General features: G+C 42.2%; 1 protein-coding gene across 10 annotated transcripts in view; it reads left to right on the top strand.

The window, feature by feature from the left end:
• The window catches only part of FOXP1 (forkhead box P1), a 685,031-nt gene that overhangs the window by 527,568 nt on the left and 130,922 nt on the right, over positions 1–26,541 (top strand). For all 10 annotated transcript variants that reach the window (XM_059390157.1, XM_059390158.1, XM_059390154.1 and 7 more), the window contains one exon: positions 3,558–3,659. In XM_059390157.1, the coding sequence (XP_059246140.1) occupies positions 3,558–3,659 (102 nt within the window). The remainder of the gene's footprint in view (positions 1–3,557; positions 3,660–26,541) is intronic.

Genomic DNA, 26,541 nt, shown 5'->3' with positions numbered 1-26,541 from the left:
GCACTGACCAACAATGAACAGGAGATCAAACATTCTTGACTTTCCTATAATACCAGAGATTTGTATTATAAATTATGTAATACAGCTCATATTATCATGATAATTCTCAAATGCGTAGTCTAGTACAGTAAGGATTTATGTTCTCTTCTTTTTTAAGACAATTTAAAATCTAGATCACAGTGCTTTACATATACTGGAAATCAGAAAAGCAAATGTCCTTTGGTGGTTGATTTCACAGCACTTTATAAGTTCTAATAAATGATCTTTTTTTTTTTTTTAAAGATTTTATTTATTTATTTGACAGAGAGAGATCACAGTAGGAGAGAGGAAGGGAAGAGATCACAGAGAGAGGAAGGGAAGCAGGCCCCCTGCTGAGCAGAGAGCCCAATGTGGGACTCGATCCCAGGACCCCGAGATCATGACCTGAGCCGAAGGCAGCGGCTTAACCCACTGAGCCACCCAGGCGCCCATAAATGATCTTTTAATGGGCTTGCTGAGAACTCCGTTGATTTGGGGGTGGGAGAGGATAGGTTTAATACTTTGCTCCAACTTTGTTCCCATAATCAGGATAAGGTCAGGGAATTGTGAAGCAATCCATAACAATTCAGATCAAGGGGAATAATTTATATTAGTATTGCCTCTCCATCCCAGATATTTAAAATTATTTTGCATATTTACATTCATTTTGAGAATAAAATTCAGAAGCCAGTTGGCACATATGTCCACCTTGTATTCTTCTCTCTTTGGTAGTTTGACTGAAAAATCACCTGTGCTCCTACAAGTTCCTAAGCCTTTTCTACCCCGAGTTGCTGTCTTTGATTATCATCTTCAGCAGGGCTCGGTATGAAATGCTGTAAGGTAGCTGGAGTTCATTACACGATTATTTAAGTTCATGTGCTCCACGTTGGGTCTAAAAAAAAATGTTGTACACGTATGTGATTTTTTCCCCTAAAACCAGGAAAATAATCGCAAGGATTTCACTAGCCAATTTTGAAATGTTATAGAGCCAGCTCAGTAAACATTGGTTGAAAACTTAGGTTTGAGTCCTATACTTTCCTTTGCTCGAGTATACTTAGGAGAACATAAGAATAGTTTTGTGCGGCGTGTGTGTATGTTTTTTAAAAAGACACTAAATACCATCCCTTTTGCCAAAACGAGTTCAGTGCACAGATTCTCTGAGACTTGGTTATTTAAAGACTGAGTACCTGTTCTCCAAATACTTGGTGACACACAGTAAATAATTTTAACGAAGGTTGGTGACTATGGAATTTGCATCATTTTGCCTTGCTTTGCTTGTTCTGTTCTAGTATCAAATGTCCCTACTTTCTCCTCTTCCCTACCATGTCTTCCTCCGTACTCTTTTCCTGGTCATCTGCAGTCCCTCTGCCTGCCCTCCCAGGTAGCAGCCAGACCCTTCCTTGTTCATCCGTTCATTTCTCTGGGAACTCTGAAGCAAGCCCCTGGACTGTGTAGCTGTTCCCTTCCCTACATGAAAAAGCCGTAAAACCCTCATGTGAAGTAGTTAAGAGAACATATATAGTAGGAGGAAAGGCTTTTGCTCCTGCAGGCACCTTGCAAAGGGGACTATTTTTCTTATATGATATAAATGAAATCTTCACTCTGCCCACTTTTACACCTACGCATGTACTAAGCGTCTCCAAGGAGACAAGGAAACCCGGAGTCCAGTGATGGTGAATCCTTCTCAGAGACAGCAGGCTGGAGTCTCGGGCAGCTCTCCCAGGCGTCTTGGCTTCCAGATGCCCCTCTCAGACAGCCTCTCTTCTGGAGGCTCTTCCAGGCAGGCTTTCTCGAACATGTCTCTCCCTTCACAGATGAGCTAGCCTGTACGTTACATCTGAAGGGCTGGTGGTGGTTGAGTTCAGTAGGCAGAAGGCCTCCCTGGGACAAGGTGGGTGGGTGTCCCAGGGAGGCGGGACGGGAAGTTTCCATCTTTCCTAAGATTTTTCCTTGTCACCTCTTTATCTGTGCATCTGTTTCATGGCCTCCCTGTGTGCCGTTTAGGCACAAAAGCGCCGCTCAACCTTACAAAATGTCTAAAAAATACTCTTTGTTACAGTAGTACGGTCGTGAGCTCAGTTAGTGAAGTTGTCCTTTCAGAAGCCCTGCCCTTGAGAATCTGACATTTTTTGGTGTCTGTCATGAACAGTCCTTCTTGATTACTCTCTCTTCCCTTCCCCCTGAGTTCAGTGCACAGGGCCCTCCAGGACATCCTACCTTTCCCTCATTCCGTGGTGTCACTATGACATTTTCTGGAACTACATACCTGAGTGTTTTAAGCAAATGAAGTCTTTGTTTCTCTCTGAGGAATGCACTATCATCATATGTCCATTATGCACACATTCAGAGACTTCTAGCATCAGATCCTTTGGCTGTGGTGACCACATCTACTGGTGCATCTTCTTTTAGGCACCAATATTTAGTTACTATGTAGAAATTATTATTGATGCAATCCCCAAGAAATCCCATTCTGTCTCTAAACTCTAAGCATGTCATTAAATGAACAGTCTTGACATCTCTTCCACATGAACATTCTTGGTTCTCAGCCAAATTAACTCAAATAGCGTAACTTCTCATGTGATTTCTAGCACACTGTCTGCAAACTTCCGTCTTCTGTTGCTGATCCGGCTGCCCTCTTTAGAAAGGTGTGGCATTATTTCTGTTAAATTATTTGACAGTAAATGTTCTCATGAGGGTTTCTTGATGACACTTTTCTTTTTCTTTTTTTAATTGAACGTTTAAAAAAGATTGGTCAGTCTGTTTTCTGAACTTGGGAGGACTCTGCTGTTTACCTTTTGCTTTATGCCCAGTTCGTATTACTGCTCTAGTTTCTGCCTTTAAATAAAAACCACCTATGTTACGAGCTTCAAAGCATCATTCTATATTAGGCATGATCAGTTTTTTTCACAGGTACATAATGTACCTTTTGAATTGACCTAGAGGTCTCATTGGCTACTTTTTTTTTTCTTAGATAGTCTCTTCAGGTCACCTTGAGTGTATCTTACCTTATTTGATTTTCCTTCTCACATACCTTTATCCATAGTGTGTTTCACCATTGAGCTTCTTCTCTTTATCTGGACTCAGAAGAGGTCAAAGTCTTACTTCCTTTTGACTCGAGCTCTCAAGTTCTCCCAACAAATTGGAGGATGAAGCTGCCTCCAAAAAATGCCCCATTGTCATCTCCTAAATCTGCGCCTTCTGTCCAGGTCTTTCCTCACTGCTCTGCTTTCCTTCCTCAGGGTGCCAGTCATTCATGGTCCCAGTTACGTCACACTGATGGTAGGAATAGAGCATCGGCCTGGGTGGATTGCTGTATCTAAGGAACTGGCTGTACCACTGACTCCATCTAAGAAAATGTAAACCAAATGTGGAAAGTTCCCCAGCTTAGACTGCTGGGAAGTTTTGTGGGCTGTTTCATTGGCCTGGAAATGCATAAGTCAGGATCCCATCCTCAAGTGTACTTCCTGGAATCCTTTATGTGAAGGAAGCCCCGAACACAGCGACTCACACCAACATGTTTCTTCCATTTTTCCTTCCAGGCACTTCAAGTGGCCAGACAGCTTCTCCTTCAGCAGCAACAACAGCAGCAAGTTAGTGGATTAAAATCTCCCAAGAGGAATGACAAACAACCAGCCCTTCAGGTGATAATTCTTTTTGAAAAAAATTGACGTTATACACTTTGGGAGAGCTGATACGCCATTCAGAAGTAGATTGTGTTGGGAGTTGCAAATCACGTATGACGCTCTTCTGCAGAGGGTGCATTTTTTTAGTTTACCAGCAGAGGATGACATTTTGGAAAATAATGTCTATTCAACCAAGAGTGTGGTGGTTGAGGAGAAGATCTTCTAATGAGTTGCTGTAATAGGAGGATGAGTTTGCAGGTGTGGGTTGCTTATCAGGGACCATGTAGACCAAGAAGAAAAAGTTTCTGGTACTCAGGATAGGTCAGTTCTTTCTCTTGTGGTGGGGCTGGAAACACAATACCCACACCCATAACTTTAGTGCAGTGGTTTTCAACTGGGGGAGATTTTAGTCGCGCCACCCCCCCCAACAAGGGACAGAGAGCAATGTCTAGAGATAATTTTTGGTTGTCCCACAGGGGACATTGGACACCTAATAGGTAGAGGTCAAGGATGCTACTTAATTGATCATACACTGTACGGGGAAATTCCCCACAGCACAGAACCGTTTATCCCAAAGTGTCAGTTGTGTCAAGAACGGCTAAGAGGACTGTGGAAGATATGGTACTTTTAATTTACCTAGTCATCAATGTAATATGTATTTTGTTCTTTAGCGGATATTTTCAGAATACCTCTCGATCACTAATGACAAATTGACGGGTGATTTTCATGTAAAGGTATCAAAAGAGACAGTTTTAGCAACTTCTGATTTCAGCCCTATTGAGGGCAGGGGCGAACGGTGTAGAAAAAGGGAGTTCTTAAAAATCTAATTTGGATTTTTGACTCGGAGTAGAAAAGTGGCATAGAAATTTCAAAGATACTTGATGGAGGCTGTTCGTGCCCACACCGGAGGCAGGGCACTTGCAGGTACGACGTGATTCAACTGCTTATGGAGCTCAGAGTGGGCAGCCTGAAAGCAGGAAGTAAAGAGGTGTTTCTCACACTAGACATCTGGGGACAGAACTTGTAGATGGTAGCTGTTGGGTATAACTTGGCACCAGTGACTGTGACCATGAGGTCAACCCAAATTCCAGCTTGTGTTGACTTTTCTCAGATCAGAGTGAACCAACACCAGTTCCCAAATTATCCTGCAAAGATCTAACTGACGTTTGGGGAGCAAGTCCTAGTTCTTCTACATCTGCTCAGGAAGCCGTCGCCGTCTAGGTCAAGTTTGGCACTTAAAGTAACCCTCTATGGGAACAGTTGGATGACAGTGCATATTGTTGACTAACACTTTCAAAACCAGTTAGTTACTTGGTAAACCATCATCACCAATCCCTAGGCCTTTTCACATGTGTGAATGCTGGGGACATTTTTAATGAGGTACAGGGCCATTGAGGTCCCATGTCAGGTGCTATAAGAAGTGCTTTGTTGTGCAGATGTCTTAAGAACAGCTCTGGAGGATGAAATATGACTGGGTTGACCTTTCAGCTGTGAGCTTATTTGTCAGGATTCAAATAAGTTGAAAGGATCAAACTGAACAGTTTCCGTAGTCAGACTGGGAATTGTGTTTCAGAGGTCAGCTGCGGAGGCCACATTGCAGATTCCAGAACATAGCCAATCGTTGGTACATATTAAAGTGTTGGGGCATCTCCTGCAGACAGAGACACAATTAAAATTCTAATTTATTAATGTATACAGGGAACTAGCCCAGCCTGTCACTCAGTGATTCAAATGACTGTCCATTCTTTTTGCCTCCCTCTTGGAGCTCTAACAGCCTTAAAAATACCATGAGTCCTCTTGAATTTATCAGACTTCAAGTGCATTGGAAAAATGACAATATATTATTGGGGGGAGGTGGTACTCTCACACGTAGTAGAGCTTTGGTTAGGGATAATTTTAAAAAGTACACACATACACAATCTGTCTGATGCACTGCTCGGCAGTATTGAATATCATATGTAATTTTTTTATACTAGACTTATATTCCCTCATACTTGCTTTTTAAAGACATATGGCATTTTTAGGTAACTTCTTTTCCAAGATGAACGAAGTTGCTTTAGGGCTAAATATACGAAGTAAAGTTTCAGGGGATTTCCTTCTGAGGGCTCATTTTCTTGCCCGTTATAAGGTTTTTAGCCACCAGAAGAGTATGATACAGAGAGCTTCATTTTTCTTGGCAAAGACAGTGTCAAAACCAACCTAACACATTCTGCTGAGCTCTTTAGTCTGTATAGAAAGTGCGGGGCGAGGGGGCCATCTTGAATTCTGGTTTTGCTAAATAAGATGTTTTGAGTGCCTTCCTAGCCCTCCGTGGGAGAGTTGACAAGCATGGAATTTAGACCAGGTTCAAGAGTTGATTGGGGGGAAAAGAATAAAGAGTTGGTTGACTGGTTGTGTGCGCGTGTGGCTACGTGTATGCCTGTGCGTGTGCGTGCACCCGTCATGTGCGTCATAGACCGCGTCTTGCCAGCTGCCTGGTAGGGTCATACAGATTCAGCAGGCTGTCTTAGGTTGGCCGGCCTTCCACGAACAGAGGGTCGCGTGGTGTACTCCCTCCTTATAAAAATATGTACAGAGACTCAGTGATTCGCAGAAGGAATAACCTTCACATCGAAAGAGATCTTGCCATTCCGTGTCCTCGCTGGGGACATCTCAGCCAGTGCGGCTCTGAAACGAAAGGGAGCTCCTATAACAAACCTAGCAGTGTTCATCTCTGTTCTTCATACCCTTCATAACCACACTAAGAGACCTGTTTTAGCAAATTTCAGATCTTCCGCATAGACGAAGGCTTGACAGGGAAGAAGAATTTGATCGGCTGATTGCTTGAGGGGAAAAAAAAAAAAAAAAAAAGGAAGAAAGAAACCCAAATCCTCAAATATACTGTGACTTATATTTTAGGCATATCTCACACTTCCCTGCTTTATGTTTGGCAGCGTTCTCCAGTTTCACAGGCTGATGATAACAAACAAAAGAGAATGGAAAGTTAGAGGAGGCTCAAAGTGGTTACTCGATAGAGATCACAAAATGTAGTCGAACATCAGCAATTTGGACTAATTTCAGGAAGACGAGGGTAAATAAGAGAGAGATACGCTCTCTCCAGATACACATGCAGAAGTCAACCTGAGCTGGCCACATTCTTGGGCGATGTGTGGTTTACAAAATACAGGCATGAATTGGGTATAGATATTGCTTTTGAAGTTCTTAAAAAAACATTCTACTTAGTAACCTAAATCGCCCCTCCTTTAGTCTCTCGAGTTGCCTTGCAAATTTTTTATGAATGATCCAAATGAAAACTGAAAATTGGCCCCATTGTAAATTCATAATCAGGAGGATCTGAATTTATTCAATGTGATGCAGTGAGCATTTCTGGGTCAGCCTCAACGCGCAGGGTATCCCGCTGATGCTTAGCTACATGAAACTGCCAGGGGTATAGACCCTGCCTTCAGGAGGCTTATGAGTTGTAAAAGAATTAACAAGGTTTTGCTGCAGAAAAAGAAAATTATATGTGGGTAAAAATAGTAGGCTTGCTTTTATAAATATTTATATGCTTCTGAAGATTGCTTAAACAAGTGAAATAAATGCTTAACGGTGCAGGTGTGCTCATAACCTCGAAAATGTGTAACTTTACTGGCTGAAGATTAATTTGTGAGTAGATGAGCAATTTTATTGATCGAATTTTGGAACTTTGACCACCGTTTCTGGGTAGTAATTCATTTTGGTTCTTTAAGCATTTTAGTTGTTGGCACGAGTACATAAACTGGAAGGAAATCAAATGACACATTTTCTCCTAAGAAAGTAAAAGTACATGTGTACTCTGGCAGCATGAAAGTCAGGAAAGAAAGTAAACCTTGTGTGTTGCTTACAGCAGAAAGCTGACCACAGTTTCAGGCTGTCTATAAAGAATTTGAACTTGAAACCGGTCATCGGAGATTTTCCCCTCCTGCCCCTCCTCTCCCTTCCAAGGTTACATCATGTGGGAGCCCCTCACCCAGGAGGCCATTTCACTGGAAGGAGGATAGTGAAATCCACTGGAAGTGCAGCTGTGTCGTCCAGTTGGAAGCTCGGGATTATAATCAGGGCTTCTACTTGAAGCGGAGGAGGTTAAAGTATAAGATCCAGCAGGTGGTGGGGGTTTTTTTAAATTTTTTTTTTTAGCATTTTTATTTGCCGTTATATAAAACATGCTTTAGGCAGCATTTTTGCTTTGCATTAATGCCACATATAATCTTAGTACCTCATATCATTTCCACCTTATTCACTAAGGAATAAATGGTAAGAGGAAGCCTTTAAAGGAAACTACGATTTTATGTTGTAGATAGTGAAATGGAATGGTTTTGAAATACTGACCCTTAAAAAATATCCCTATACATGCAATTAGTAAAGCAGATAATTCAGGAGAAGGAGGCAGATTTTTTTTTTTTCCTTAAATGTCTGGAGTTAGCCTTGTCTAGAATTGGCATCCCTGACCTTAAATTGATATGAGGTATTGAAATTTGGGTACCTTTTAAGATGTCATTGTTACCACATGTCTTTGGAGAGTCCCCAGACCCTACAAGATATCTCTCAGTAAGAAACAATAAAATAGAAATGATGCTTTAAAAATGGCTATTAAGTCTTACAGATTACAGACACCATTAAAAGTATGATAGAAACAGTGACCCTGCCCCCTCAGGGGAAAAAAAAAAAACCAAAAAACGCATCTGCACACAGAAGTTTGTATCAGTTATAAGGGTTTCCTGAACCTCAAGAAATCCATCCCGTGACCCGGGTCAGATACTCTTGCTTTCAGAACTTTTTTTTTTTTTTTTTCTAAAATAGTATGTTTTGTCCTTGCCTCCAGATTTCTGATCTGAGTTGTAATGTAATGAATTAGCTCCTTTTTGCTCTTTCAGCTTCAGCAGTATATAGGATAAGCCTGTGTCCCAGCCCTTCCAGGATATCCCTGGTCTATGGCTGGTGCCAGAGTGTATTTATTGGCATTTCTCATGTAAAGCATCCCAGTTTAGACTTTTAATTATATGATCACCCTACCTATATGCATCTAAGCATCAAAATTCAAGTGTGATGCTAATATTCTATTTATTTATTCTTTAAGATTTTATTTATTGGAGAGAGGGAGATAGAGCATGGGCAGAGAGAGGAGCAGAGGCAGAGCGAGAAGCAGGCTCCCCGCCGAGCAGGGAGCCCGATGCGGGGCTCGATCCCAGGACCCTGAGATCATGACCTGAACCGAGGGCAGTTGCTTAACCAACTGAGCTACCCAGATGCCCCATGATGCTAATATTTTAAATGTGAGCATGTCTTTGTCACCATGTGCATCTATCACTATAGGTGAAGATAATGAATGTTTAGGTAGCGCTGAATGTGGACCATCCCCATAGCTGCCCTGGGGTCTAGGAACTGTCCTTAAACTGTGCTATGGGTGAGGAAAAGGAACTCACAAATGTTACCTGACTTACTACAGCGCATCCAGGCAGGTACGGCACTAGGATGGGAAGCCAGGTGTTCTAGGACCACAGACGACCGGTATACCATCAGCAAGTTCACTGTAGCTTCCCTTTCCATGTACATTTCTCAGTATCTACGGAGCGCCTGGTTTGCCACCATAAGCAAATGCTTCTATTTTCCATAGCATAAGCAAGAATAAAACCAAACCACCAAATTCCACTGTAAATATCAGGATTTCAATTAAAAGGACTAAGATCTGTGTCATTATCCCAATTGTCGCCTCGTCTGTGTATGTGTCTCCGTGGTGAGCAACAGCAAAGAAAAGTTATTTGTCATTCTCAAGTCTGAAGTGCTCTTAGGAGCTTCCATGTGTTGGAACATGGAATGGTATGTTATAATCATTGTTGGGGCTAGGAGGTGGGGAGGGACAGGGGAAAAAACATACTTGACTGGTCAAAAATGTGTAAATTGCTGACAAAATGACACATGTAATTAAGAGTGCTCCTACCATTTTACCTTGTGGTTTACACCTCCAGTGTTGAAAAAGAGAGCGACTCCCACCTCGCTAATTACCATTATCACTGAAATGCTAGGGTTGGAGTCATTAGTTCCATGTGCATTTAATTAGAGGAAGGCTGAAATTGGATTTAACTTATTACTTTTTCATGGATCACTTTCTTGTCATCACTTCAAATTGGATTGCAGCCCCAGGTAACTAATTATGAGAGCCACAGGATCAAGAGTGAAAAAAAAAAAAGGTAATTAGGAATAACACTGTCGGACCCTTGCTGGTCGTCCACTTGTGCTTTGGAAAAAAGGAAGGGGGGAAAAACCCGAGCCGTATTTTGTAGTATTGCAGATTAGGGAGTGAGAGGTATGCGTGGTTGCTAGGCATCATGGGAACCCGTCACCACCCATAGTGGCTTCTGTGATATACAGCTGAGCTGGAGTTGTCGCATCCACATGGTTCCACAATCAGCTCCTTAATACCTAGATTAAACTTGCAAAAGCAACAGATTGGTTGTAGGTATGAGGCATCCCATCAACCGTGTAGTCTGGGGGGCCTCCCATACATGATTACAACAAAGCTGTCAAGACGTCTCTGAGCCAAACTACAGAATATTTTAAGTACAGGGAGTTAGAATTTAATGAACGTGTTAATGTTCCAGAAACATCATTCATATCTGACAGGAAGACGTCTCAGTCAGCACAACAGTAAGGTTTAAGGTTTATACGTCGGGAATTTTTGTCAAAGTTTCCAGCAGACCATAATATTTGGACCATTTACCGCGCTTCTAGTTTGTTCCCTACCCCACCCCAGTGGTGTGGATAGGCAGGCTTGCTGAGGTTCTGTTTCTCCTTCCGCCCCTATCAAAAATACTTTAAAACAAATTATATTGTTTCCATGTGCAGAGCAGAATTCAGAACTGCAAGCAATCAATTTTATTGACATCGTCTGAAAAAATGTTGGTGACAGTTGGAGGATGTGATAGGGTTGGATTTTTAAAGTCACCGGTACTAACTGGCCAAAAAAAAAAAAAAAGGTTTTTTTTTGTGTGTGTGTATTTGTTTTGTTTTTTGGGGTTTTTTTGAAATGTATTATCATATTCTCATAACTCAAAAGAAGTCCTGTGAGTTAGACTCTCCCATGAAGGGATTCTTCTTTGATAGACAGTGATGGCATAATGAGAAGACTTGTTTTCGAGCCTCTTGGTTTCCTTGAAGGGAGAAAAATCTTCCCAGAGAAGTGAATCACCAAGGAAAGATGGCTAGAGTTTCTTAAGTTGTTTAAAATCGGTTTTAATGTTCTGTTAATGTAAGCAAATAATTATGATTCAGTTTTGGGTGACTTTCAAACCTGGGTAAGTGGGACTTGCTTGTTATTTTCTCAGGAATATAGAGAAGTGGAGACCACGATGTGCCCACCTGACAGAACCACTTTATTTATTCCCCAAGTGATAAAATACTCTTCCTGGAATTAGGAGTCCTTTTCTTTTTGAACCTTCAGAGCAAAATCTCAAGAACCAAAATAGTAATCATCAAATCTAATGCAGAAAATTAAAGCTTTTTTTTTTTTGAACATCTTAAGTTGATTTAGAATTTTTGTACACAATATTCGTCTGTGGTTGAAAGGGGGCACACCAAGGTCAAGTGATGTAGTGTTTTCCATTTTTCCATATGAGTCTCACAGTGTGTGATAAAAGCAAACTCCTTTATTTTGTAAGTCTGCTGGAATTTCTGATGAAGTGCAGAGGTCACGTTCCCTGTCAATTTGAGTAGCCAGCATTTTTTAACTACTGTTTTTTCTTCCCTTCTCTGTGTGTCTTTTCTTCCCTGCCCCCACCCCCATCATAAACCGTGGTACTTTTCTGACACATGCACAGTGAAGTCTTCCAATCTGAAACTCATTAGCACACAGCATTGGACCCTGTCCAGTGGTTAGAAAATTTCCTGAAGCCCAGAATAACAGCATTTGGTGTAAGCACCACGGACCAGCAGTGACAATGGGGGTAGTCGCGTTCCTCTGGCGCCCGGCCTGGTCGGGAGAGCCAACTGACCGTGCAGTGCAGCGAGACAGAGGTCATGCATATGGGATGGGCTCGAAAAGTTTGGTCCTTGGAGAAATAGGCTTCTGAAATCACAAGACAGTATCTTTTCCCCCATGCTGATCATTTCAGTTGGTTTGGGGGTATTTATCAACGTAAGCTGCGGGAACATGAAAGCAAATCCTTAGAGAAAGACGATGAACACCAACTTCTACAAAATAATATTTTCACTTCTGTAGCTATTGGGTCATACAGAACCTACGGATTGAATGAATTTGTTCAGACTTTATTCATTGCCCCTCACTCTCTCCAGGTAACATGACCAAGGTGAAATCCTTATCCTCCCATTAGAAAAATTACCCACTTTGCTGTGGGTGAGGATACTTTGAGCCAAGCTGTCAAGCAGGAAACGGAGTCCCACAAATGCGGTAGTAATCGTGTTAAATAGCAAGCATGGAAGCTGGACTTTCCAGCAGCCGACCACTACGAAGAGAACATCTGGGGCTCAATTCCGTTACTGTTCCCATTTTGCAGATGAGGAATGGAGGGCCCAGAGAAGTTAACTTGCCCAGGGCCAAAGAGCTGGTGAGTGGCCAAGCTAGGCTCGCAGCCCAAATAGTCCGGCATGCAAATCTGTGCTCTTACCCGTCCCATTCTGCCGACTCTCCCCGAGCTACTGCCCGGGCCTCGCGGGCAGGGGCAGCGAAAGGAACAGAGTCAGAGTTGCTGATGCCTACGGCTCGTCACCAACCACTAGACCACACTGTCTCCTAATTTGGACATATGTTTATGGGCATATTTGAAAAATAGTGCTTGTAATTGAAATATGCACTTTCTAAAGGGAAATGACGCTTGGGAAAGAGTAGAAAGGCGGGTATTACTCAAAGTCTGCAGACAACTCTGCAAGTGATTGTCTAAAGGCAGCCGTTGAAATTGAGAAGCAGTTTGGAAAATGTACAGTTTGGGAAATTTGTGTACCAATGTAATTACGGTAGTTGTGAGTTGATGTCATGCCTGGTAACTGTTTTTGTATTGCTTGGGCCTTTGTTACCGAGCTGTGATATCATGAGCAAACTATTATAAACATAGCATGGATATAGCATGCTTGTGTAACAAAAGATCGGGAACTTTTATTAAGTTTGTTTTCCTTGTCATATTGTAAAAATTTATTATGTGTACTGTGTATATTAGAAACAGATTCGGGTAATTCTGTCTAAATGAAGTCATCCCGGCTATTTCCAGACTGTCTGTTTTTGGTTGTGAATAATTTTCATACATCAGATGGTTGTCATATTTAGTCGCTCTCAAAATTTTAAAGAGAACATATCCCATTTTGAACTTGGGGTGGACTTTAGCCGCCCTGCTGTTGCGATTGTGTGAGTTTGAAATTACTGCCCGGTGAATTATGGAGACTGAGTACAAGTCATTTCTAAAGGGTCTAGGCCTGCTCCCTCCTATTCATAACTTTTCCCTCCTTCATCAAAAGAACAGATTTTTAACTACTTAAGTAGTAGAATTTAAAGCTGCCAGCGCACAATTGGGCAAAGACTGCCAGCGCTGGTTCTTTTATGTTACATCCCATTGAGGAAATTTGGTAAACATTCAAGCAGACAGAGCCCAGCATTTATCGTTGTCGAATGGTAGAATGTGGATTTTAAATGGGTCGTTCAAAAACTTCGGATGACTCAATCCTCCCAGTTACTCTCCCTAGCTCCTTTTGCTTACCAGGCTTTTACAACCTGAATATTCTGCCTGCTGCTTCAACTGTTTTTTTTTTGTTTTTTTTGTTTTTTTTTTTTTCCCCAAACCAGCCGTTTATTTCCTTCTTAACCTCCCCCGTATCTGGCTTTTTTCCTCGTCATTTCCTTGAAGTTTACTGTCACTAAATTCAGTGGCCAGGTCTCTGTCCTTCCCTCAACCTGTCGGACTTGCTCACAGCTAAGTCATACTTTGGCTAACTCAGCTTTCTGGAAATGGCTTTCTTGCAAAGTCCTTTAAGTCCAGGCCCACCCCACCCCACCCCACCATACCCCAATCCCCAGTCTCCGGACTGCTCCCCTTCTGTTGCCCAGTTCTTTTCCAGAAGCCAAGTTCATTCTTTTCCCAATGTTCCCTTCTTTTGCTGTCCCCCAGCGGTGTGGATCTGTCGGCTTTGCCCGTCCTATTACCTCTGCACCAATGAGGCCAGGCCTGTTTATACCCCTTCCTAACTGCCTGTCTGTGGCTCTCCGCTCAGCATGACAACAGCCGCAATTATCTCTAATTCAACTGATCACTTTTGTCACCAGGCTCTGTTAGTCAGAGTCATGAGTCATCATTGACTTATTAGTTCCCTTCATCCCTACCACATTATCCATCATCGGATCTGCCATTTTTCCTTCCACTGGGTACCTTCTGTCCATTCCTTTCTTCATGTTTCCCCTGCTGCTACCCTCCTGTTCCAGAGTTCAGACCTTCCATTGGCACGTGCCTATACCTTAGCAAAGAACCCTCGCCTAGCCTCCTCTAGCCCCTCAGAGGACCTCCTGCGTATCCCCTATCCCCTCTCCTGCTTTCAGCTTTCCATAAATGCTATTCAAAATCCCTTTCCAAAATCTCTCAGTGACCCTCTCGTATCTAACCATACCAAGTGTAAATTCTGTGGTTTTCTGTCTCGTTCCTTAGTATTCTAGCTTTGGATTAAATCAGACGTCCTGAGAATGTTGTCATCCTGGGGAGGGGGAAAAGGGAAGTTCAGAGCCATGATTGCTTCTGTCAGGAGGGGAATATAAGCACAGTCCACGTGATAACATTTCAGAGTCCCCAAAATCCAGGTTCGTAAATATTGCTTATTCTATCGCTTACCATTTAGACAGAAGGCCCAGGTGATTAAATTGTGTTTTGAGTTTAATTCCAAGAGAATGAGATCTCTTTGTTCTTCAAAAGGAAACTAAGGGTCATGTGATATGCTATGCTCTCCCGGATCTAAATTCTCCGCTCTGTTGTCCCATGCTTCTTTCTCATTGCCATCTACTCCTGCAGCCTCGCGAGTTCCTTCTCATCTTCTCTGGACATGGGATCCAAAGCCAAGACATTCCTTTGTCTGCATGAGGAACAGCCTTCTATTCAGACCTCTTGAAGCTCCTTTCAATAAGACGTTGGTGAAATTTTATGTCTGGGTTGTTCTTTATTTGGTAGCATAAAGGAATTGTTATGTATGTTATACATAACAGAATTAAGAGCCCGAGCCACATGGACAAAGAGGTTTCGTTTGATCTAGGTGCCAAAGTGCCTGAAGTGCTATTTGAAGGGTTCTAGAATTAGGATGGCCTCTGCAATCAGTTGTCATGATCGATTAGCCTTGTCTGCCATGGACACTGCGGTTGGGATGGTGATACGTGTACTTTCTACTTGCCAAGCTTGGTGTACACTTAACTGACATAGTCTCTGTTGATCACATACCAGAGTAGAGAGCTACTTGGGGTGTTTTTGTTTTTGTTTTTTTGGTGTTTTGTTTGTTTGTTTGTTTGTTTTGTTTTTGTTTTGTCTTGTTTTTTCCTGGGAAGCTTGATAGATCCATTGGTAACTATTGAAATTTAAACATGTACTTGTGGTCTTCCCTATATACTTACCTAAGACTAAGCAAATTGTATTTTTATCCAGAAACTATACCTAGTCACCATCAGAAATGAGGTGTGATATGCCTTTAAAGGCACAGGATCTTGTGCCCTGGCTCACTATGCAGATCAGCAAGGTGGCTGAGAGTTTCAGAGATTTGTGTTTCAGAACACTGTGCAAGGGGCCACGTCGTGATTAATAGCATGATCTCTGATATGAGGCTGATGTGAGGCTTCAGTCCCAGCCATACCCTTAAACTGCTGTGTGACCTTGGAGAAGTAGCTTAACCTCTCTGTTTCCGTTTTCTCATCTAGAGAGTGGAGCTGATTACCTCACCTACCTGAAGGTGATCATGAGGATGGAGTGATTAATGCATGAGAAGTGCTTGCACAGTGCCTGGCACATAGTAAATTCTCAGAAAAGTGAGCTCTTCTCATAAGTATGTAAACTCTTTTTTTTTTTTTTTAAAGATTATTTATTTATTTATTTGACAGAGAAGGATTTACAAGTAGGCCAAGAGGAAGGCAGAGAGAGAGGAAGGCAGAGAGAGAGGAGGAAGCAGGCTCCCTGCCGAGCAGAGAGCCCGATGCGGGGCTCGATCCCAGGACCCTGGGATCATGACCTGAGCCGAAGGCAGAGGCTTAACCCACTGAGCCACCCAGGTGCCCCCGTATGTAAACTCTTTTTAAAGGAAAAATTAATACATATTAAATTCGGCATTATGTTTTAATTGACTTGATACCGGTCCCTTTTTAAGCCAGTGTTGTAGCAGAGTAACACGGACTATCCTCTTGCTTGTGGTAAACTTGCAGTTAACCAGACTTGATGGGAAGATGTCAGGCTCCTAATCTCTAAAATAGGGATAATCAGAGTGTCTGTCCTATGAAGTTGCCAAGAAGATTAGCTGAGTTACTACAAGGAAGTAGTCTAGGATGGTACCTGGCACACAACAGGTGCTTCATAAATGTTAGCTGCTGCCACAATCCCTGCTGCTTCTGTTATCAGCATTATCCGCCTGGAGCATGGTTTTCCTCAGTGTGTCCATTTTAGCATAAATGAGGGTCATGTTCTTCTGAAAACTCCTATTCTGGTCTTTCTTTTGTCCTTGTCTTTCTGGAATTTTCTATGAATTAATGCGAGGTCATCTTCCCAGCTGAGGAATTAATTCCTCATCTGAAATGTGGACACTCTGTGCCATTCCACACCCTGCCCGGCACGGGGTCGGCAATCTGTAGGTGGCTCTTTCCTTCATGAATTAGTGAATGCGCGTGTGGTAAATGAACAAGAGTGAAACATCTAAGCCAAGAAGGAAGAAAAATTGATGCCGCTTTAGGGGATGAGGCTGCAGGCCCATTCCAGACTCACAAATCTCGAAGAACTTTCCAAGACCAGAAACACAGCATTGAAAGAATCCAGCGTCATTCCTGCCCAAATCTTCGACTGGTTTGATGACACGAATCCTGCCAAGTATGGAGTGAAACTCACAAGACGCCTGCGGTGCTGTTTGACTGCCCTGATGCCCTGTTCTTGCCTTTGTACATTCGCTAATCTGTTTAACGCATAATATTAATGGCACAGAACTTTAACTCCTAAGTATAGACAATTAAAGGAGACCAAAGGCAAAGTACAGAAATGTATTTGGTGTCAAGATCAAGTTCAGTGAAGCGTAGCGAAGATGGAATAGATTATTACAAGAACTTGGAGGGGGGATAGAAAATCTCCCGAAATCTCTCATTTTGAAAGGAATTGGTTTACTTGATTATTTGCAACACTCTCACACTCAGGAAAATCTAAGACAAATGAAAGCAAAACACGATTTAATTGAGCTATTATTTTGCAGACTTTGGCTTGGTTTCAGACAGTCTAATCAAATTGTGCTTTGCTTAAACAACTAATGTTAAATGCAGCCTACCAACAGATGTTTAAAAAGAGTCTAATTGGAAAATCTACATCCTGGATTTAGTCTGTCTCTTTGGAAAAAATAGCTGCAAATTTATATTTTCGAGGACGACACCCAGTGACAAGCATTTCCAGAAAAGATAAAGTTTTCCTCAAGGATGCCTTGTGCTTGGGTGGAATTATCTTGAATAGTCAAAGGTGGCACTCTGGAAATTAAATTTCTTGGAAATTCTCCAGCTCTGTGCCACATAGAGCTGTACAGAGAAATCTCCTTTATCACATTACGTCACCGGAGTCCTATTACAATCCCTGGATCGTGTCAGGGGCCCGTGTGCTATAATTTATAATGAGCCCTTGCAAGTCATGCAAGGCACATACTGATTGATGACATTTAAAGGTACTGTCAAGGTGGCTAGGTAATGAAGTTGACCTTCCTCTGTTGTCTCAGTTTCAAGTTTGTACATATAAAGAAACTATTTCACCTGCCATATTTACTTGGAACTTTTCATTAAACCTACAAAGGGAATTTGGCTTAATAGTTAACTCTTTTCTTCCTTTAGACCAGGGGTCAGCAAACTTCTTCTGTGAGGCCCAAATAGTGAATATTTTGGGTTCTGTGGGCCATACTGCTTCTTCAGCATTATTTACTTTGCAAAAGCAGCCATAGGGAATACATAGTAATGGGCATGCTATATTCCTATAAAAACGTATGTGTGGACACTGAAATTTGAATTTCATGCAATTTTCACATGCCGTGAAACATTCTTTTTTTTTTTTTTCCCTTTCTTTCTTTCCCCTGTCCCCAACTCTTTAGAAATATAGAAACAATTCTTAGCTCAAAGGCTATGCAGACACAGGTGATGGACCAGACCAGGTGGGCTCTAATTTAGGGACCTCTACTTTAGATGACCAGAGAGGATCTTGCCGCTTGTTCATTGGACAAAGTTGCCTGAATAACAGAGCCAGCAAAGGATTGCAGTAGGACGATCATTGGTCAAGCTTTGCACCCTGACGTGGGACGGGCCTGCATCTACTTGGAGGAAGAGGCATCTTTTCTTAACTTCCACAGAGGGGCTACCCACCGCCCAACTGTTCTTCTCTTCTGTCTTCTTAGGCTGACATCTGTCCCCACAGTGCCATCAGCGAGTATGAGGGTGAAACTAGTGATTTTTTTGAGATTCAGGGAAGTGGACTTAGCTGGCAAGGCCTTTGTTAGTCCAGACCACATGCTAGTGGGGAAGTAAGGAAAGCACGCCTTCCAGACACCTAACTGCCGTCCGTCAGGGTATGTTCCTGATGTATGTTCTTTATTACACTGAAGCTCTTCCCCGCTGTCTGCCAGCACATCTTACGGATCTATGGATACTTTATCAATCGTTACATGGATGTGAGATGACTACAGTGTGAGTGACTCCCCTTGAATCTACCATGTAATGTAAGGGTGCCCCTTCCCCACCCTGCCCTCCTGCCCGTGCTCAGTCATGTGGTAGTGCGGATTTTCTCCATTGTTTGCATTCTGAATCCAAGCATGTCTGATTTTGACAAAGTGACTTGCCTCTATTAAGTCTCAGTTTCTTATCTACAAAAGATTAGTCAGTGGTTCTCAACCCTGGGGGCACATCAGAATTAATCTAATTTTTATCATCATCAGGATCTAGGGCTCAAAGCTTTTTCATATCCTAGGTAGATTCCTGAACTCGACCGAATAAGAGTCTGGGGATAGGGCCCAAGCATGGGTATGTTCAAAAGGCTTCAAGAAGTGCTTTTTGTGCACTCCCGTGGTTGAAGGCTCCTTGTCGCAGTGACAGCTAATCTCCTTGTGGACTCGAAATCTCAGTGTCTCCTTCATTCGGTCTTTCCCTCATTTGTTCCCCAGACTCCTCCTAGGGTAGCAGAAACAAACTCTCTGACTTCACCTCCCCAGTGTAAACCATTTGCGGTCAACCAGAAGATGTGAGCGAATCCTTGGGCAAGAGTCTTGGCTTTTTTACCCTTGGGGAATTTGCCCAGGATATAGCAGTGGAATGACTGGAGGCTGAACAGTTTATGTAACAATTAGGTGGGCCACCCTCCTGACCTTGGAGTCCACTTGAGAGATCCAGGGAATGAAGACACAGGATAATCTAGTTGGTGTCATATTGATAGGTCTTTCTGGGGATTTAAAATGTACGACTCATCTCTTTCTCTATAGAGCTGTATATTTCTGCTTTGGAATGGACCCGACCCATAGCCTACATACACCTACTACATAGGTGCCCATTTTTATGACATTTCCAGGCCAGCTCAGATTGGGAAATACTCTCTCACAAGATCCCTGACTTGATTTCCTCCCAAAGTCATTTGGATACCTTTCAGGTGCGTGTTGAAATTGGCCTACATGTCAGCGTCACACCTGGTTTCTAGGAGTTGAGGGCATACCTCATTCAGGAACTTGAATGTTATATAAAATGTAGAGTCTGTGTTTATCCAGGACCTTTCTTCTTTCACTGTTTTATAAACAAATAACCTGCTTGGCTTCTTTTGCAAAATACAGAAAGAAAAAACTAACAACATGGAACCAAAAAGACAAGCTGGGTTCCTTGTACCTCTTTACCTGTATATATCGCCATCTTCGTGTTTGACTTCACTTTTTAGAAATAGAAGTCTCTTCAGTCTGCCACTGGTTGGAGATTTGGGGACTGTTCAGTGATGAAGGCAAAATGGTCTGACAGCAGCCTGGTCAGTGAGGTCCACGAGGCATTTAGGGCAATTTTTTTTGTTTTAGGGTAACAGTAGCTGAGCCCTGAATCCCCACCATCTAACAGCAAGTAGCCAATCTGACTTTTTTTTTTTTTTTTTAAACACAATTTACCAATTGGAGTTCCACAAAAGAGAGATTATATTTCTTGACTTATGAGCAGCAGGTCAGACATTTCAAAGAAAATTTAGAGAGCAGTAATTTTGAAAATGTACACAGATGAATTTGAAAATAAATATTTCACTGCCTACACAGCTCTATTTAGAATACTGGCTTTGGAAATGTATTCCAGAAGCCTTACCATTTTGCATGACACGGTGTCAGTTCCTGCACAATATATTAATGCTTAATTGAAGATAATGTAACTCAGATCAAAGGCATAATTAGCAGGCTTGCAGAAACTCTTACGGAGATCAGGATTTTGACGAATAGAAGTCTGGACAAAACTGGTTTATGAAAGGATCTTGAGACCATCTGAGCCTTCATCTTTCTGCTCAGCTCTTGATGACAAGACTGGAGCTGCTCCCGGGCTGGGTGGGCAAGGATTGCTCTCATCTCCACTATGTACCACCACCCCCTTTGAAACCAACACTTCCCTGGTTTGGCTCCCAGTTGGCCACTGGAGCTGCTAGACCATAGGGCCTTTGACAATCTCACTGTCTACAGTGAGGGGTTGATTTTTGTCAGTGTCGTGATATCTGTAGGACTCCGGGAACTTGAACTAGAAGAGGAAGCATGTGAGCTCTGAGCAGGCCTGAGAACAGAGGCTGGCAAACATAGCTCTGTGGGCCAAATCCTGCAGCTTGTTTTTGCCGGACCAATAAGCCATTTACACTTTTAAATGGTTGGAAAAGATCCCAAGAAGAATAATATTTCATGACACATGAAAATTACTGAAATTGAGATTTCAGTGTCCACAAATGAAGGTTTTTCAAAATAGAACCACATTTATTAATTTTGCTAACTGTGGCTGCTTCCAGCAGATTTAAGGAGTGATATACCCTGCAAAAGCCTGAAGTACTTACTACCTGGCCCTTTGCAGGAAACATTTGATTTGACTCTGGAGTTAGAAGTTTGGTTTGATCATCAGGATATCTCTGGGAGGAAGAGCTTGGAGATCTAGCTACTTACTTGTTTTACAAAGAAATACAGTTGAAGACAAGAAAACTTTTTTTTTTCTTTTACACCTAATGTTGGAAAAAAGCAAGGCAACGCTTCAAGGGAAAGGGATAGAAAATGAAGTTATTGGGAACCCACACCATAGCATTTTGATGAGAAGATTATTGGTTTTTATTATAATCATCATCACCAATAAGATCTAAGTCTCATTTTGATCTTTATTAATATAATTGTTATCTTCATCAAGATCTAGAACTCATTTGGTATTAAAATTTGGTGTAAATGATATAGCGATTCTCTCTGACAGCAAGACCCCAGGGGGTAAATGTGAACATAGAGGACCGAGTCATTCATTTACCCATCGGTTTATTCATCCACATTAGCATTTCTTACATACCTGTCATGGACTGGACCCTACTTAGCACTGGAGTTCAGAATTGACTATCCCTTAGTCCTTATGTCAGGGTTGAAACTGCAGAGAGGGAATTAATATAATATAATAAGTGTACTAATAGGTGTAAATACAGGGAACTTTGGGAATGTAAGGGAACAGAGCACATGAAATGTGGACTAATGCCTCTGAAGAACTGAATTTTAAAATTGTATTTACTTTAAATTTATATAACCACATGAGATTTGTGGCTTCCATTTTAAACAATGCAAGCAAAGAACATTTCTGTCATTACAGAAAATTCTGCTGGACAATGCTATTCGAGAATTTTCCTTGGCTTTTGAAACATTTTGGTAAATCTGTTCTCCTGATGAAAGATCAAAAAGTTGTCTCTTTTAATGTGGCTTCTTCACAGATCCCCAAAGTGTATCTCTCTGAGTCTTTGCCACGTATTAGATTTTCTCCATCCTTCTTTCAGTATATGGCTGTCAGGTCAGGACAGTACTGCAGTAATCACTGAGAACATCTACTGCCTCCATTTTCTCCCTCAGGGCTTAAGTTTTTCCTCTAACTAGGAAAAAAAAATCCAAAGACCTGGACGCTTCACTGGAGGAAACCAGCCAAATTCCCTCCCCCACAGTGAACCACAAGACCCTTTGAAAACTGATGATTATTTTTATTTGTGTCGACTTAAGATGGAAATAAGAACTTCAAAAAGGCATTTGAAAAATACCCTTCTCACCAAAAAAGCTTAAATCATTTCCTCTGAAAGTTTCCTTCTATCGAAGGTTGGCTTTGGTCCCACAGACCAGCCTCCTCCTTTCCTCAATCTGAGGGGGAGGAATGTGACCTTGAGTTTCCATTGATACTGCTCTTAGGGTCCCACAAGGGACCCTTGTTCTTTCCGTTTGTCTCAGGGGCAAGGACTGGCACACCCTGGTTTCCTGTTGGTTTCTGTAAAAGCCAAATCCTTGAACTTTGTTTCGGGCGTCCAAGTCCTGCTCATACACGTGCTTCTCATACCTGCCTCCCAGGTGTGAGCTTTATGGGTCTTGAATATTGGTCAACAATGAAAAATAAATTATATTTCCATTTAGATTAAGAACAGTAACCATAAGAGCATTAAGTTCATTGGTTGACTATGTTGACTGGTCAGGGAAGGGCTTGGGGTTACCCTTCATTTCTAGCTTCCGGTTTTGACGAGGTCGACAACAAAGCTTAGCTGCGAGACTTTGGAAGGAGATTGACCCAAATGTAAAAACTATTACTTATCAGTCGTATGACCTTGTCTAAGTTAGCTCACCTCTAAACTTTTTCTGTAAAGGAGAAACACCTGCGCATTGGATTATATTGGAAGATTAGGTTAAAGATAGTTAGATGTATTAATTATCTACGTCCGATACATAATCTGACCCATCACACTTAGAACACACACACTTAGACACACATACTTAGAATGTTGCATATTCCTGCAGTTCCTGTTCTCATCATCCACATGATGACGTTGGTTGTAGCTTATCACTTATAAGACTCTAGGCTGACCTGCCCGAAAAGAATCGGAATTTTCTGTAGTGCTGAGACTTTTCAGTGGCACTAGATGAGCACAGAATGGCCGTTATCATCTCTTATCTGCATTTCAGAGCAAATTGCTTTTAGACTGGTGGTTACAGCTATATTGTCATCTCTCGATCTTTCCTACACACCAGATGAATTAAAGACTCTACAGCCCAAAGAACTGCTGTGCTGATGGTCACATCTGCAGGTCCTCTGTTCAGGGTTCTCCCTCTCTAGGGATGGCAGGGTTAGCTCTGCTTGCCGAGAGGACCAGATGGGGTGTGTGAGAATTATTCTGACCCTCTCCTAGTTCCCCTCTCCCTACTAAGGAGGAAGTTGTATAGTTATTTTCTCTTTGACTTCCTAGTTATATATGGACCACAAGGACCAGGGAATACTCTAATTTCCTTGTAATCACTATTTTTCTTGGGTCTTGATGCATTGGGAAGGGAAGAATGGATTTTAAAGTCTTCCTTTGACGAAGGCTTCTGGTCAGAGTTGAAATGCCTCTCTTGGGGACTAAGTAATTTGTTACTCTTCATTGCCCTGTTTCTTTTTCCCCCAGGGGTGGTTCTCGTCACACCTGCAGAAGACTTGTTCTTTCACTTCTGTATTATCACATTATTTACTGCATTTATGAAAAAAGGGACAAATGTTTTCTAACAGCCATCGTGACAGCTTTGGTACAAACAGGGCAGTGGTGTTTTGTGAAAAAGCACGGAATTGTCCAATAAAATTGGGAAAGACACATAGGAAATGAAAGGCATTGAAAGTAGGAGTTTTGAGATTTGTGTTATACTGGGAGAAGAAGGAGAGAAGCACAAATTGATTCTCCATTAGAGACTGCAAACTAATGGTCCCCAGGCTAGACCCCATTTCATTTGCAGATATGGTGTTTAACATTTTGGGGGGTTATTTGTAAAGGTAAAACAGTCTGGAATTTTTCCATCAAAAGACCATTTTCTAGCTTCTCAAAAAAAAAAAAAAAAAAAATCAGGAACTCCAGCAACATTACTGTATAGTAACAACTGTGTGGAGCTGAGAAATCCTGCCCCCTTCTACCTTGCCATGGTCTTCTGCTAGCCCTCTGGTTACGACTTGTTTCAGATATTAACCTGTCTGCTGCAGATCTCTCTCCTCAGTGGCCAAAAGCTTCACTAACAGATCGAAGGTAGAGTCAGGGAGTCTTTCCCTGTTCTGTAACAGGCCACCTGCAGCCCAGGGATTTGGGAATTCTGGGTTCTTTGTATCCATGCACTATGATGACAGATTGGACGTCTCACTGTAACCGGCTGCCAGTGTGAAAATGGGAACTCTGCTTTCTTAACTAGGACTGTGTGCGGTGAGGATTCCCATATGTCAAGGAAGATACATATTTTCCCTTGTCAAGGTCTGGATACTCCGCTACCCCAGAGCTTAGTGTCTTAAGAACAATGTTAACATTTATTATTTCTACATATTTTCTGTGGGCCCAAACTATGGGACTGACTTACTTATTGCAAGGTAGTCTGGCTCCTATCTCTCAAGAGATTATAGTTAAAATGTGAGGCTGGAGGACCCATCTCCAAAATGGTTCCCCAGGATGAAGACCTCTCCATTGGGTTGCTTGAGTGTGTCAGAACATGGCAGCTGGCTTCTCCAGAGAGATCTGAGTCTTCTGGGATCTGGCTTTGGACATCACATATTATGGCTTATGCCATATTTATTGGTCACACAGACCAGTCCTGACACGGTGTTCGAGGAGACTACCCAAAGTGTGAATACCAGGTGGTGGGAATCTTTAAGGCTGTGTTGGAGGTTGTGTACCACCAACACCAATCTTCCCATTAGCTCTATGTAGAGCTATTGCTTGAGTGAGCCAGTGTAGAAGGTAGTAATACGACACATCACTCAGCTGTGTTAGAAAGAAAGAAGGTTAAAGCCCAGCACGCAGCCTGAACAATGGTACAGTGTTGGTTCAAGGCCATTGGTGAAATTATTGTTCACCTCATTAAAAGATTTTCTAGTAACTAGTAAGAAAGATTGACAAAAGAAGAGATGGATTACATCATGATATTTGAGGAATTAGACTTCTTTCCCACGTTCTACAAATTTCCTCCCATCTTTCCCCCAGGAACATTGGGAGCCCCATATTCTCAAAGCCATGAGACTTGAGAAGACAATTTGAACATGATTTTAGGGCAAAATAAATAGTTCATTATTTCTATCCACTTGCCTCTCTCATGTCTCAGAGGTCATTGGCATTATTGGAATGATTTTGTTTGCGCCATGGCCAGTTAAGCAGTTCGGTCATCGGGTGGAAAGAACAAGTCTTTTCAGAGACTTGATTAGATGTTCATGAGATTCCTTGTTCAACATCTGACACATGACTGGGGAGCTGCATTGGCCTGGACACTCTACCAGGAGCCTCAAGTAAACAAGGCAGACAGAGTCCCTGAACTCACCGAGATCATATTCTTATGGGACGTTAAACCAGTAAGCAAAAGAGAAAGTAATCAGCAGGTGTCATGCGATGATGAACACTAATAAGGAAGCGGAGCTGGTTAATATGTAGACAGTGGTCATGACATTCCCATGTTCACTTGGTCGGCTGGAGAAGACCTCTTTGAGAAAGGGACCGATAAGAGGAGACCTCAACCGAGGGAGGCACTGAGTCCCGAAAGTACTGGGAAGGAGAATTTTCGGACTGAGGGAACACAAGTGGAAATGCCGGAGACAGAAACACACTTGGCCACACTTCCCATGAATCATGGAGGCTCCATCCACTCACCAGTGCCTGGTTCCTGGTTGACAGCTTTGCTCTCTTGACCATAGTCTTATAGTCCTGGCTTAGCCTTCTTCTGTAAAGAAACGCTCGCGTGCTAACCAAGATTCACTCGGGAAGCGCGTTATGCTGTGTTGAATCTCTGTGTATTTCCCCTTTTTCTCCCCACAGAGATTTTTACAAAATTTATGTATGCAAACAGGTATTTTTATTTGTTTCACTTGAGTTGCCTTTGCATAATGTAATAAGCCCATGATTTCACATGTACAGTAATTCATAGAAAGTGATAGTCATCTTGCTTAGACACCTTAGTTCTCAAAACTAGCTTGCTAAATATAGTACCTTCTGAGACCCATATAAGGTGCTATTTAAAAAAAAAAGAAAAAAGAAAGGTCAAAGATTCCCCACCCACGAATTTGGTTATAAAAACAGCAAAGAAGGGTTTTTCTGAACTTGAATCAGTAAATTTTTAATTTAAATAGTATCCTGTTTTGACAATGTGCTAAACCACAGCCGTCTCAGAGAGAGAGCTAGTTAAGCATTCGTCAGTGCCTGCTGGCATCTCTCAACAGGAAGCTTGGGAAGGCTTCTGTTGTCATTGTATAATACACTGACAAGGAATGGGTGCTCTTATTTGTTGCATCCGGGAAATGGACGGAATCGCTCTGGTGCGGCCGGAGCCTGTTTACGTTAACTTGACGATGTTGCGTAACCGTTCGCTGTACAAAAACCTGGACTGCTTCTCCTGTTCACTTCACCAATATGTGATTTCTGACTTTACGAATCAGGCTGCCAGAGCGAGACGCAACGTGATGTCACCCAAGCTCTCTTCCCCGACCCACACA

This window comes from Mustela nigripes, chromosome 2 (assembly GCF_022355385.1).
Source record: "Mustela nigripes isolate SB6536 chromosome 2, MUSNIG.SB6536, whole genome shotgun sequence".
In the NCBI taxonomy this organism is placed as follows: domain Eukaryota; kingdom Metazoa; phylum Chordata; class Mammalia; order Carnivora; family Mustelidae; genus Mustela; species Mustela nigripes.
This window is presented reverse-complemented; position numbering and strand designations above follow the sequence as displayed.